The 14,765-nt window shown below is 41.2% G+C and overlaps 1 protein-coding gene and 1 non-coding gene across 2 annotated transcripts in view; both read left to right on the forward strand.

Annotated features, from left to right (window-relative positions):
- The window catches only part of AOPEP (aminopeptidase O (putative)), a 344,306-nt gene that overhangs the window by 210,393 nt on the left and 119,148 nt on the right, over positions 1-14,765 (forward strand). The window contains exons 8-10 of the mRNA XM_047103061.1: positions 7,076-7,180; positions 8,547-8,649; positions 9,285-9,392. Coding sequence (XP_046959017.1) covers positions 7,076-7,180; positions 8,547-8,649; positions 9,285-9,392 — 316 coding nt within the window. The remainder of the gene's footprint in view (positions 1-7,075; positions 7,181-8,546; positions 8,650-9,284; positions 9,393-14,765) is intronic.
- TRNAQ-UUG (transfer RNA glutamine (anticodon UUG)) lies at positions 6,425-6,509 on the forward strand. Its single transcript has one exon. It is a non-coding gene; the product is annotated as a tRNA-Gln (tRNA).

Raw genomic sequence — 14,765 nt, forward strand, 5'->3', positions numbered from 1 at the left:
CCGAAACAGATTCCACACTATCAGCACAGAGCCCGACACGGGGCTTGAACTCAAGAAATGTGAGATCACGACCTGAGCCCAAGTCAGATGCTTAACTGACTGAACCACCAAGCTCCTTGTGTGCTTGTTTTAATCAGAATTTTTAATCAGAATCACCCTTGATGCTGATTTGGCATGACCAAGGCTACATAGCAAAACTGTTGACTCCACTATAGTGGATGAATAATGTTTTACATCTAAATACTGCAGCTTAAATAATTCTGGGTTATTTTATCTCCTAAAATCCTAGAACATTAGGGTCAGAAAGGACCTTGAAAGTGATTCTGCCTAACCTTCTGTATCCCTGACAGACAGCTACCCAGCTTCTACCAAAGGATTTCCAGGATCCAATTCTCTGGCAAGCAGCAATTTCCCTGTGGGTATGCCCATCTTAAAATGGCCTTCCTCAGACTGGGCTGGAACTGCCTCCTTGTAAGTTCTGCCAGGTCATCTTATTTACCTCCAGAGTTGCACAGGATTTGCCTTGTTCTCACCCAAACAAATCCACATGTGTGAAGACCATTGTCTTTCCTTTCCTGGTCACTAGGTCCCAAGATTTGGAAATCTGTCATACCTAATGCAAGGTTGGGAGAACCCTTGCCTTCCTGGGCTTGGTCCTTTGTTGTTGTCTTCATTGACAGTGACTTTCTCCAGATACGACACACCTGAACTGAACACAGTGCTGTTTGCAGTTACACCTTTGAAGAATTCAGTGGGACTGTTCCTGCTTCTCTTGTCCGGCTAGGCCAGAAAAGAATGGACAAGTACTGATCAAGTTGGATGCACTCACATATATATCTTTTTCATTTTTAAACCAGTATCCTACACCTTCTAATGGTGGTCCTACCATTCCAATCCCCACACATTTTTCTCTCCTCAGTAACGTTCATTGAGTGCTTCCGATGTGCCAAACACTTTTCTAAGCACTCTATGTACATGATCTCATTTTGTCCTCATAATGGCCCTATGAGATGGGTTCTGGTACCATCTTCCTTCCCATGTGAGAGATGAGGAAACCAATGCATAGGGGTGTTAAGCAGTTGGCCACTTTTCTACAGCCAGTAGGTGGCAAGCCGGGATGCAAGTAGAGGAAAGTCTGGCTCCAGAGCTCAGCTCTTGACCACTGCTCTGGACACTGTCTGATGCCCTCCCCAGCAGTACTTCCAACTACCTTCTCGTTGCTCCTGTTGAGCCCACCTACCAGCATGGTTATTATTTTGGAAGTCACATCAATCGCTGTTGAGTTTATGGGGAAAGACTTATTCTTTCAAACCTCTTTGTTCTTATTAACTATTGTCTTATTAATTTTGGATCTTCATGTCAGCATGTGCTTGCTGTTCTTGCCTGTGGATGCTGTCAATCAACCAGCTAGACTCCCAGCTTGGACTAAAATGGAAATCTGTTACACCAGTACATCGTCATTCCTGGGGCTCAGCCTAAGTAGTACTCCCTCCTGGTTCTAGCCAGTAATTAATCAACAGCCTTGAGTTCTGTTTTTTAACCTAAAAGGCATGAAACAACCACTATGCATTCACCACTGCTACATCCATTCTGCCAGCTGACTTGTGTCAGGATGCCTGATGCCCGCAGTGAATTTCTGGAAGTGGCCCTCCAGATTCTATGTTCACTCCTATAGTTCCTCATTTTCTGTTCTAAGAGCTCACAAGCTCTGTGTGAGTCACAGTCACGAATTTCGTCTTTCCTCCTCTTAACCCCTCTTCCTTAGCAAATGAGAATAACATTTGTCTGTCCCCACCAGTCCCTTTCCTGTTGTCTCCGTTGGTGATGTCCCCAGAGGTCTATGATTGCCAATGGAAGCTTTCAGAGTTGTGACATGTCCCTTACTGAGGCCTGGCGTCAGAACTCTTCAAGGAGGAGGGAGCCCCCATCACCTGTCCCAGGCATCAGTTCCCACAGAACAATGCTGTTCTGCCATGTGCAATTTGAAAATCATTCTCCTTGGCAGGAAAGTTGAAGCAAAGTGGGAGTTCAAGTACTTCTGTTGGTTCCGTTGTGTCTTCACACCTGGTCTTTTTTATGCTCCAAACAATCCCTCTAAAGCCCCTTTTGTTGTCCTAAACCTTCTCCGTTAGCATCAGCTCCTTCTGACTTTTTGCCTTCCTGACAAGGATTTTATAGTTTCTGGGCTCTTATATTTAGCTTTGGTTTTTTTCTCTCTCCAGCATCCCCCACTTTCATCTTTTGAACATGGCCTCTGAAAATCCACCTCATCGGAAACCTCCTAGGCAGCCATCTTGGTGTCTTTGCTCTCTGTTGTCTTCCTTATGTCCTTTGAAGACATGTCCAAATTACCTCTGGCTACGTTGTGGTGATATACGGCTCAGACCATTGTATTAATCTCTATTTTATTTTATTTTTTTTCCTCTGGGATTTTGTTTCCTAGAGAGTTCTGATTTATGGGCCCTCAAAAACCTGAGGACTATTTTGGTTTTGTACTGATGCTCATTGCTTCCCGCTTTTCGAAATTTCATCCTTCATTTTCCTACCCTGCTTTTCAGAGCTGGTGGACTTTGTATTTTCTACAGTTCCGCTAACTACGGATCTTTCCTTGGTCACCTTCAGCAACTGACCTCTCTTTCTATAGGTTCTGACCACTGGCTCTTTTCACCATCAGGGGTTACAACATACGTCTGCACTTTTCTCTGGCTCCTTGGAGGGAAGCTTCCTTCTGTCTTAAATCATCTTAGCAATTGCCTTTTTCAACACCAGAGCAATATCCTGCTGTGTCTGCTACAGGATAATGGTCCCTGATGGGGAAGAGAACCTTCAGGCTGGATAACTGTTAAATCCATTGTGAAAAGCACACAGATAATCAAACTTGCCAAATGGTAGCTCTGACACAATACAACTTCATTAGTTAAAGGTGTGCACAACTTTCTGTCCACTTCTCTCTGGTAGCACAGTCCAAAGTCAGGTCGGTGGCAAGGATGCACATTTTATAGATGGGAAAGTTGCTGCACAAACAAATGGAGAATATAAGATTCCTGTACTTTGAATTATTTCCGCCTTCATTTTTTACCTAGGATTTTAGAAATCTTCTCACAGAGTGGTGTAGACTATGGGCTTGTGTGTCAGAAATATGCCCAGACCTAGCTCACAAGAACTTTAGGCAACACCTGAAATTTGTTGTTTTTTATTCATTTTCTGCTGATTCTTCAAGGAGCAGATTTAAAGACTGTCCCCTGCAGGGTTTACACTCAAAATTGGGTTTCTCAAAGGGAAGGTGTAAGTCCTCGTTAATGTGCCGTATCTTCTTTAAAATACTTTTTATTTTGCAATAATTTTAGACTCACACGAAGTTATTAAAACAAGAGGTTCTGGGTACCCTTCGCCCAGCTTCCCCTAATGATAATGTGTAGGACCACAGAGTGAGGTCTTTTGTTAATGCCTTTGCCTGTCATAGGCGGGGTCAGCTGGTGTTCCCTGAACTCCAGTCAGAATGCATTATGCCGATGACAGCATTCATGCTGTGCTTACAAAATGCCAACAGGAATTCTGGCTAAGTGCTACTAGATGCTACAACAGCCTGATGAGGTGTCATGGTCACGATCGCTGTCCCCTTTTTTACAGATGAAAGAACAGGCTTCGTGGGGTTGCTTGACTTGCGTGGTTCTTAAGCGGCAGAGTTAAAATTCACACCCAAACTCTTACCCAGTGTTTACACTGCTTCCTCTGTAGGTCCCACATGCGCATGTGGGGCTCAGATAAGTACAAGGAGGCCAGTTTCTGGGCAAAGGTAGTGTTTAACTTCCTCCATTGTGGGGGCATGAGTGAGGCCCAACTCCCGGCCTTTCACACCTGGCAGGTCAGCTGTGATGGATAGACAGATAAGCATGTTGAAAAGCTAACGGCCTGTGGTCTCATTTCTTTCTCTCTCATTTCTGGGATGCTTAGTTTCTGGCTCAGGCACAACAGTGGAGAATTTATAGATGAAGATATCTCGTGGCTCTCACTTCTACTGCCAAGGGGTAGGAGATGGAGAAGGCTGGCAGACGGCCCGTCTGGGCGGTGGCAGAACAGGAGGTGTTCAGACCCAAGCTGACACGCCTGAGCACCTTTCGGAGGCATTTTCCCAAATCCCACCTTTGGTGATACTCCTACAGAATCGGTCTTTTCTTCGGGAGGTTTGAGTCTAAGTGAAATCACTGTGTTATCAAATATCACTGCTATCTGACAGTTCTTTCAATGTCCATATTGCTTCTGAGCGCAGCGGAAAAGGAAGGAGGCAAGGAAGGGAAAGGTCATGCTAATCTCGGTTGTTGCATTTGGTGCCAGGTCCAACAGAGACCAAGGACATTTAAGCCCAAACGACCTTGGTAACTTGATCTCCCACATTCCATGTATTCCAGCCAAGGAAATAAACACTGGTGTGTCATGTTAGAGAGATGCTTAACACTTTTATGTTCACAAAGTGCCTTCATGTTATCTGAGCGTCATCACGCTCTGGATAGGTGAGGAAACTGAGCTTCAGGGAGGGTAAGCCACCTGTCCCAGTTTCTCCACTTCTATTTGGCGCATCCACCACGGGGGCCTGGATCTTGGGGACACCTCAGAGTTCAGCAAGGACTTCAGTGTTCCAGCCTCAACTCTGCCACTAACTGGCTTTGTGGTCTTCCCCAGGCCTCACTTTCCAGCACTTTAAATGGACATCATCATAGTACCTGTCCCAGCAGGTTCTTGTGAGGGTAGAAAGACGTCATATGTAAGAAGAACTCTGCAGAGTACCTGGCACAGGAAATGGTAGCTGTTAGTATTAGTTCCATTCTCCATCCATTAGGAATGAATCTGGCTACAATTAATAGAATAGTAAAGCGATTTTGGCTTAAACAAATGAGGGTTCTTTTTCTCAGACAGTAAAAAGTTTGAAGGCAGTCAGTCTCGGGCTGGCCAGCAGCCGAATGATACCATTAAAGACTATTTACGTTATTTCTTTGGTTGATTCTAGTCTCCATAGCATATTGACTTACTGCCTCCAGGTTGCAAGGTGGCTGCTGTACCTCCATCTTCCAGTCATATTTCCCTCTTTTGTAAGGAAAGCAAAAGCTTTCCAAGAACCCCACTTCAACCACAGTAGACATCTGCTTTTGTCTCATTGACCTGGACCGTGTCTTCTGACTATTCATAGCTGCCAGGACACTTGGAAAGTGAGCATTTAACTTTTCAGATTTAATTGTATAAGAGGCAGGAGAGAAGGTGGATGAGAATGGGATTGAGCCAAATTATATTTGCCACAGCTCTTCCTGCCTCTCACAGTGTCGTTTGAAAAACATACTGCAGGGGCACCTGGGTGGCTCAGTCGGTTGAGCCGCCAACTGTGGATTTCGGCTTCAGTCATGATCTCGCAGTTCGTGAGATCAAGCCCTGAGTTGGGCTCTGCACCGACAACACGAAGCCTGCTTGGGATTCTCTCTCTTCCTCTTTCTCTGCCCTTCCCTCCCTCTCTCTCTCTCTCTCTCTCTCTCTCTAAATACGTAACTAAACATTAAAAAAAATTAAAATAAAGAAAAACATACTTCATTGGTCCTCAGGTGTAGAGGGCTTCGTTAATGCTAGTCATGTGTTCTCAGCACATGAACAGCAAACTCCCTTTCTACACAGATTCCCTTTTATTCTCACAAAATGTGTACTGCTTCATGTGTGTCTATTTTTTCTTAACTTTCTAACTGAAATGTAACATGCATGAAGCACACAGATACTTCTAGATGGCTCAGTATATTTTTACCTATGTATCCTTGTGAAAGTACCACTGAGATCAATATATAGAATGTTCCCAGCATCTCAGAGACCCTCCTCTTTTTCCCTGCTCTGTCAATACTTGATCCCAAGGGTAACCATTGTTCTGATCTCTATTCTCACAGGTCTGTTTTGCCTGTTCTTTGACTACAATTATTTAAATGCAATCATACATTGGCATGTGCTCTTTTTAGGTGTGCCTCCTGTCACTCACCCAGGAGAGTCATCTGTTTTTGCATGGAATGGTAGTTCCTTTGTTTCCTGCTTTCTCTCTGTGCTTTGTCTCTCTGCACAGACCTGGGGGTAAATGGCATCATGAGAACCGAAGTAGGACAGCAGAGCAAGTCACCTTCTTCCCGCTCATGGAGTATCTTTTCCTTGTAAAAACCACTCCCTTTGATTTCTCACAAAGCTTGCCTGCACACTGCTCTCTCTGCCACAACGTCTACTTTAAAAGGAACCTCTTGGGGACCTGTACGTTTGCCTTGGATGCTGTGAGCATAAAAGAATTTTCTTGAACACCTCTTCATTTGGAGAAGGTGGAAGAACAAAGTAAGAGAGGGACGCTTTCTGGAAAGACATTTTTAGGCAAAGGAAAAAAGAAGCACCAACTAAAGGCATCATCAGGGGCGCCTGGGTGGCTCAGTCGGTTGAGCGTCTGACTTTGGCTCAGGTCATGATCTCACGGTCTGTGGGTTCGAGCCCCGCGTCGGGCTGTGTGCTGACAGCTCAGAGCCTGGAACCTGCTTCAGATTCTGTGTCTCCCTCTCTCTCTGCCCCTCCCCTGCTCACTCTCTCTCTCTCTCTCAAAAATAAATAAACTTTAAAAATAAAATAAAATAAAATGAAGGTGTCGTCAGGAACTTGAGCTAGAAGGCAACCTTCAGAGCAGACATTTACATTGGTCTTCTGTGTCCCTCCCCTTCTGATAGTCTCAGTTTAAAGTTTAAGGCCTAAGACACTCACAGCCAAGTCTGCCTCTCTTGGGGCTGGGAAAGCTGGTTTGAATTCAAGCCGACTCTGAGAAGCCTTCCTCCTGCCAAGGCTGTGGGTGGTGGGCTTTCCCTATCAAAGCCAGTGCGGCTTTCTTTATAAAAACGCTCAATCTCAGGACAAACTTGAGAGCAGGAATAAAGCCGATGCGTTTCAATGGAGTCTTAAATGAAGATGAAAGAGACTAGTTATAGCCGCAAGTATGGTCATGTATGTAAGTCAGGGATCAAGCACAAAAATGGAAACTATGCAGTTAGCTCCATCGGCCAGTTGTTGTCTCTCCTTTAAGGAATCTGCTGGTCCCATGCCTTGTGTCTGCCGGGATAATGTACTGGAATATTCAGCAGAGACTTAATCAGAGGTTCTGGCTTGGCAGCTTGAACACACTGCAAAGGTACTGACTGGCAAGCTGGGCCATCCTCAGATACTTCCATTTGGGTACAGCGTCCTTACACCCTGTGTCTGTGAGCATATGGATTGCATGGGTGAGCCACTGAAATCCATTGCCTCTAATATCAGATGATCAACCTTGAATTTAGCAGTATTTGTTGCTTTCAAATATTTTATTAAGTTGATTAATTTTTGTAAATGTTTTTTTTTGTAAATTTTGTATCCCTGGCCCTTGCTAGGGGCTTTGCATGTATTTTCTCAATTATTCTCCATAGGACCTGGGGAGTTAGGTAGGATTAGTCCTGGTTTGCAGATGAGTAAATTGAAGACAAGAGAATTTAAGTAATCTGCCAGTAATTAACAAGTAGTAAGAAGTGGGGTTGAGATTCGACACCAGGTCTCTCAGATTAAAGGCCATGGACCTTGAAACACCACACTACTTTTGAAAAATAAGCGCCCCCCTGTCTGATATGTCAGCCCTCTGGTCAGCCCTTCCCTCCCCTCACCCCAAATCATGCTCTTCAGTGTGTCCAATAAGTGACTGGTTTTAGAACAGCTGAAGGCTGCAAATACCTTGCCACTTATTTGATTTTAGCTAGTTGTTGAAGCTTCTTTGTTATGCACTTATATTTTTAAAGGGATTTTTAAAAAATACTTGACACTATAGAGCAAAATGAAAAGCACCCTGATAGATAATAAGCAGACATTGGTTTCAATGCTGATATCACCACAAGTCGAAACAAGCTGGGAGACTGGGGATGCAGACTTAATTTCGGCGTGCCTCGGTTTCCCTCATTTGTGAAGCAAGAAGGTTAACATGTAGGATGTTAATGTCTTCCAGTTCTAAAAACGTGGGCTTCTACAACTTCTGTTTTTGTTTTTGAGATTGTAAAATGGCCTCAGAGTACAAACATTTCTTAAGCCTTGAACTACTTAAATGCAAATTAAGAGAAGTGGATAACGTGGGGGCTTTCAGAATTTTTTGAAAATGATATTAATTCTTTATCCTTCCAAGTAAAGCTGCATTTTCCATTGCATTTCCCAGTTCATCACTCCCACTGAAAGAAAAGCCCATCGGTTCTTAAATAATTCATATTGGAGCTCAGATTCCTTGAGGGTCTGGCAAGCTTTAATCTTGGATAAAATGATGTAAAATATTGCCAATAGCCAACCTCAGGTTGCCAACCCAAATATAAATCCCTCCTTGTTTAGTACATGAATTTATAATATAAACTGTTTTAAATTATACCTGGTACAATTGAACAGAACTCAGACACTGTTGAGCAACTTTGAAAATAAGAAATAAGATGATGTTAACGGTTTAATTAGTTCAGAATGTGCATACTTAAAATTTTTCTGCATCATTTTAGACCCAATAAAGAGAAGACTGGCCATGTGAGTGACTCAGGATCATCTGTCGTCAAACATGGGCTCAATCCTGACAAGGTCTTCATGCAGGTTCATTATTTAAAGGTACGTGTAGCTAGTGGCAGAGGCCAGTTGTTACGGGGCAGCACTTTTTAGGTTATACATGTAAACAGGGAAGACTAATCACATGGCTGGTGCCAAACAAAAACATTATCCACATTGTAATGTCACTTGACTGGGCAGATATCTTGATTGTCGCATAATTAAAACATGTCATACCCCCCAAATGAGACATGAATCAAATTCCCTACCCTGCGCTTCCCTTCTCTCTGCTTCCTGTCACTTTTGAAGAACAGAATCTTGAAATTGCTGTTAGGTTCGAAGTAGAAGACAGGAGTAATAAGGAAGTATTTTACATTGCAAAGGCTTTTCCTCATAGCTGAGGGTGGCAGGAGCTGGGCCCCTCTTCACTTTTGGTCCATGATGGACATCAGGCTTCATGTAAACAAAGGAAAAACAAGATGGTGATACCATTAACCGAAGAGTTGCAAGCAAAGTAGGCCTTCCTTAATTTCCAGGACCCGCCTTACTGGTAAGGGTATGGAAGGCAGCCCAGGACAGGTCAGAAAGAACACTTTACATGTGCATAAAGCACTGGTGGGTGAGTTAGAGTTGGCTGTGTTTTCTCACAAACCCATGACAGGCATCTTTTTTTTTTTTTTTCCCCTCCTTTCTTCTAGGGCTATTTCCTTCTCCGGTTCCTTGCCCAAAGACTTGGAGATGACACCTATTTTGCATTTTTAAGAAAATTTGTGCACACCTTTCATGGGCAGCTGATTCTTTCTCAGGTAATTTATGAGTCATCATGAGTCCATGATATATAATTGGAGGGAGTGTGGTATGTAGGAACTAGGTTATGTGAGTATTAAAAAGTAGGGGAAAGATTTACGATTTAATGCAGTAAGAAAAATAGGAAGTTAACGAAGTGGACACAGGGCAGTGTTGTTTCAGGGAGGCTGACCTCCCTATAGCTTTGGGACAGGCTGTAACCCAAAGCTGTTCCTGTGCACAGTGGTGTGGATAGTTGCACCTTAAGTGACCCTAAAAACAGAAACAGCGCAGTCCCTCTCTTCTCTCTACCTGGAATGATCTTTGCAAGCGAAGGTGCACCCACCGTGTTATTCTTTCCCCTTTGTCCTTATCATAACCTTCGTTGTCATTCCCATTATTTATCATTATATTTTCATTTGTGGGTCCATTTGCTTTTTTCTGTCTCCTCCACTCTGCGTATAAGTTCAACAAGGCCAGACCATGCTCTTTACGTCACCAGTACCTAATATACAGTTGGTACAGTACATGTGCCATATATATTTTATAAACAAATAGATTAATAAAAAGATACACTGACATAGTCAGATAGCCTTGCCACAAAACTATCAGAGAAAGACATTGTCAGCTTATACTGGCACGAGGCCGGGCTGCACATAGCAAGAAAGTTAACAAAGAGGGAGAGGCTCTGAAAACAGCACTCATAACTGATAGAGAATAGAAGATGCAGCCTCAGCACAGATTGGTCTGATGGGTATTTTTGCTATTTGACAGTGGTGCTCATACACAGTCTTGAAGTCACATTGCCCACAGTGTTAGATGTAACAGATGTGCATGCACAGTCTAAACACTTGTGGAGAGAATAGCATGATGTGACAAGACTGGATGGCTGTTCCTTGCTTCTACGTTCTTTTTTTTTCTTTTGGTTGTGGGGAAAAGGAAGGTGTTCCTAAGCATATATTTGGAAAGACATCTCGAAAAGGGGCTCAGAAGTCTTATATGCTTGGTTGACTGATTAGCCCAAACTCCTACTGCTTAAAACCACTTCTCACCAAGATTCTGCATTGTTAAATGAGTGCCTCACATTTACCGTGACTTCGGAGGTTCCGATTTCAACTTCCCGTGAAATACTTAGTGCCCCCCTCCACCAAATTGCTCGGTTTTTCTGTTGTTTATCTTCTGTGAACAACAGCTTTATTGTTTTCACATAACAGCTTTATTGAGATATAATTCACATACCATAAATTTCACCCTTTTAAAGTGTACAAGTCGGTGGTTTTAGTATATTCACAAGATCATGCAACCATCACCACGCTGTAATTTCAGAACATTTTCATCACCCCCAAAAGAAGCCTCCAATCCATTAGCAGCCACCGCCCCGTTTCCATCTCCCCCCAGCGCTAGGCAACCACTAACCTACTTTCTGTCTCCATGGATTTGCCTGTTCTGGGCCTTCCGTGAAAATGGAGTCATATCATATGTGGCCTTTTGCGCTGGATTCTTTCATGTAGTACAGTGTGTTCAAGGTTCATGTTGTAGCACGTAGCAGTACTTCATCTTTCTTTTTTAATTTTAGTTTTTACCCTTTAAACTTGGGTAAAATGTACATAACAACATTTACTATTGGAACCATTTTGAAATGTGTAGTTCGGTGCATTAAGTACATCCGCATTGTTGTGCAGCTGTCACCGCCATCCATCTCCAGAATGTTTTGATCTTCCCAGATTGAAACTTGTATCCATTAAACAATAACTCCACATTCTTTTCTTCCCCCAGCCCCTGGCCACCATCATTCTACTTTCCATCTCTATGAGTTTGACTACTCATGAGTTTGAATCGTACGATACTTATTCTTTTATGTCTGACTTCTTTCACTCAGCATAATGTCTTCAAGGTTTGTTTATCCATGTTGGAGCACATATCAGAATTTCCCTCCTTTTTATGACTCAATATTCCATTGTATGTATCTAACACATTTTGTTCTTCCATCCATCTGTTGATGGATGCTTGGGTTATTTACACCTTCTGGTTCTTGTCAATAATGCTGCTTTGAACATTAGTATACAAATATCTGTTTGAGTCCCTGCCTTCTTATCTTTTAATTGTATTTGAGGAACTGCCATACTGTTTTCCACAGCAGCTGTACCATTTTACATTCTTACCGGCAGTACACAAGGGTTCCTATTTCTTCACATCCTTACCAACACTTGTCTGTTTTGTTTTGTTTTGTTTGTAATAGCCATCCTAGTGGGTGTGAAGTGGTTTTAATTTGCATCTTTCTGAGAATTAATGATGTTGAGCATTTTTTAAAGTGGCTCCACCCTCAAGACTTGAACTCATGACCCTGAGATCAAGAGACCGGTGTTCTATCCACGGAGCCAGCAAGGCACCCCGATATTGAGCATCTTTTCATGGCCTTTTGTGTATCTGCATTGGAGAAATGTCTATTTAGATTCTTTGCCAGTTTTTCATTTGGGTTGTCTCTTATTTTTGAATTTTAAAAGTACTTAGTATATTCTAGATTCAGGTCCCTTTTCAAATATATGATTTGCAAATGTTCTTTCTCATTTTATGGGCTGTCTTTTCACTTTCATGATAATGTCCTTTGTAGCACAAAAACTTTTAATTTTGATGAAGTCCAATTTATCTTTTTTATCTTTGGATGCTTATACATTAGCTATGATATGTAAGAAACCATTGCCTAATTGAAAGTTGTGAAGGTTGACTCTGATGTTTTCTTCTAAGTGTTTTATAGCTTTAGCTCTTACATTTAGGTCTCTTATCCATTTGAGTTAATTTTTATATATGGTGTGAGGTAGGGATGTAACTCCATTCTTTTGCATATGAATATTCAGTTGTCTCATGACCATTTGTTGAAAAGATTATTCTTTCCCTCCATTGAATTGTCTTGGCATCCTTGCTGAAAGTCAGTTGACTTTACTTTATCTACAGTTTATTTCTGGACTATTAATTCCATTCCATCAATCTCTATTTCTGCCAGTACCACAATAAGTTTGGAAATTATGGCTTTTTCACTGACACATACTCATTATAAAAAAAAATTCAAGCAATACATAAAAGTACAAAGAAGAATGTGAAATAATATTTAAAATCCCACCACCTATAAAAACCCATAATGAATATTAGGTGAACTTCATTCCAGGAATTACACTCTCTATTTCTCCCTTTCTGTGTGTTATAGATGATATGTATACATGTATCTGGATGTATATCTGTATATAGTGTATATATGTGTGTGTATGTGTGTACACATGTATAGACACAAAGATATATTTTAAAATAATTTTATAGGGGCGCCTGGGCGGCTCAGTCGGTTAAGCGTCCGACTTCAGCTCAGGTCATGATCTCGCAGTTCATGAGTTCAAGCCCTGCATCGGGCTCTGTGCTGACAGCTCAGAGCCTGGAGCCTGTTTCGGATTCTGTGTCTCCCTCTCTCTCTCTGACCCTCCCCCGTTCATGCTCTGTCTCTCTCTGTCTCAAAAATAAGTAAACGTTAAAAAAAACTAAAACTAAAATAAAATAAAATAATTTTATAAAAATAGGATTATATTGTATGTGCTTTTTAATGAAGTGTTTTCAACTTTATTTTACTTGAATTTAACAAATGAAAAAGAAACTAGTGAATGCAAAAAACTTTCCTGAACTTCAGATACATGTAAGAGAGAAAAGAGTCTTCTATAGTTAAGAAGGATGATTACAAAAAAGTCTTTGAGGTTGAAATTATTTTTTTCTCTTTAGCTATTTATTTTCTTTTTAGAAAGCATTTGTTTATTCACTTCTGTAAAAGCTGAAGAAATTAGCAGTTATGTATTTCTACTACTTTTCCCTCAATTTGAAACTTCTTAGTGAATATTTTCACATAGTTAAGGTTTATATCCTTTACAGTATGTGCTGTAGCCATACTTTTCACAGTTGTATAGTCTTAGCTCTGTATGTAAAGGACTTCACTTTCACCCCCTGTCACTGTTTCATGCTTATGTATTTAGGAGTGCCATATTTTGATTTGACTTTTTGTTGGCTGGACTTTTTATCAAATTGATGTTCAAGTTGAAGACTCACTGCTTCTGTGATTTTTGAGTTCGTATGTGCTTGAGAATGTTTGTTGCCTTTATAGTTGAATTACAAACTGGATTGGTATAAGATTCTCGGGTCACATTTTCATTTCCTCAGAACTTTGTGGATATTGCTTAACCTGCCTCCTGACATTAATAAAGCTGTAGAAACTACTTTTTCCTCTATATACCACTCAGATGAAAGAAGGATTCTTTTTCTTTTATCTGTGACATTTAGTAATTGACTCAGAAAATAGCTCGGTGTCTATGAGTCTGCATCAGTTTTGTGTTTTTGTTTGTTTTTCCCTAGAAAGGAGTGTGCACTTCCAGTTTCACCTTCTGTTCTTCCTTCTTTTAGTAAAATTGTCTTAGCTGTATGTTTGAACACATTTGGGTTTTTTTCCCTTGAAGGGTCCTGAATTTCAAGGTTACCAGTTATCCTTATGTTACATCATCTTTGTTTTGTTTTTTGGGAGAGAGGATGCAAGTGAGCGAGGGCAGAGAGAGAGAGAGAGAGAGAGAAGCGGGCCTCTCCTGAAGGTGGGGCTTGTGTTCACCCAAAGCGGGGCTTAAGATCACCTGATGTGGGGACTTGAACCCACAAACCATGAGATCATGACCTGAGCTGAAGTCAGATGCTTAACAACTGAGCCACCCAGGCACCTGCCTCTATTTTATATCATCTTTGCTTTCCATATCTTTTATTTTCTAATTGCTTTTGTCTTTTTGTTCTTGATGGCCTGTGTTTATCTCAAATGATATTATTTTTGTTATTAATGTTGTTATAACATTATAGCAATTTTTTTTCTTTAATGTCTGTTTTTATTGCTGTTTCTGTATTATTGGTGCTCCTGTACTGGTATTATTTTGGTCCTTAATTTATTTTCTTTGCTTAGAAATCTCTCTTTTCATCTCATTTCATTGGTTTGTCATCTTGTGTCTGAGTTTTCATTTTACTGACTTTATGTTCTTATTATAATCTTTCAATTATTTTATAGTGTAAATGTTCATAGAGAATTTTCTTCTGTTCCTTAGATTAGGTTTTCTTCAAGACTGGAGTCTTTGTCTTTTATTTTATGTTTCTTAGTTCTTTCTCTCTCTTTATGTGGGTTTTTGTTGCATTAATTTGCATAGTTGCCATACTTTTCTTCTTGCTCATTCTCAGTAAAGTAGCCCTGTCCTGACCTTTTATTTATTCTCATATGTATTAGAACTTTGTTCTTGATTTCTTTCCCAACTTGTCATAGACATGTTTTCTTTCCCTCTGAGCTATAGTTTAAACCTTGGGTGTTAATGCACGGAGAGAGTGAAGGGCAAGAG

This window comes from Lynx rufus, unplaced genomic scaffold, assembly GCF_022079265.1.
Source record: "Lynx rufus isolate CCGP_SWC_20201006 ecotype Redwood Valley unplaced genomic scaffold, mLynRuf1.p SCAF_10, whole genome shotgun sequence".
Lineage (NCBI taxonomy): Eukaryota > Metazoa > Chordata > Mammalia > Carnivora > Felidae > Lynx > Lynx rufus.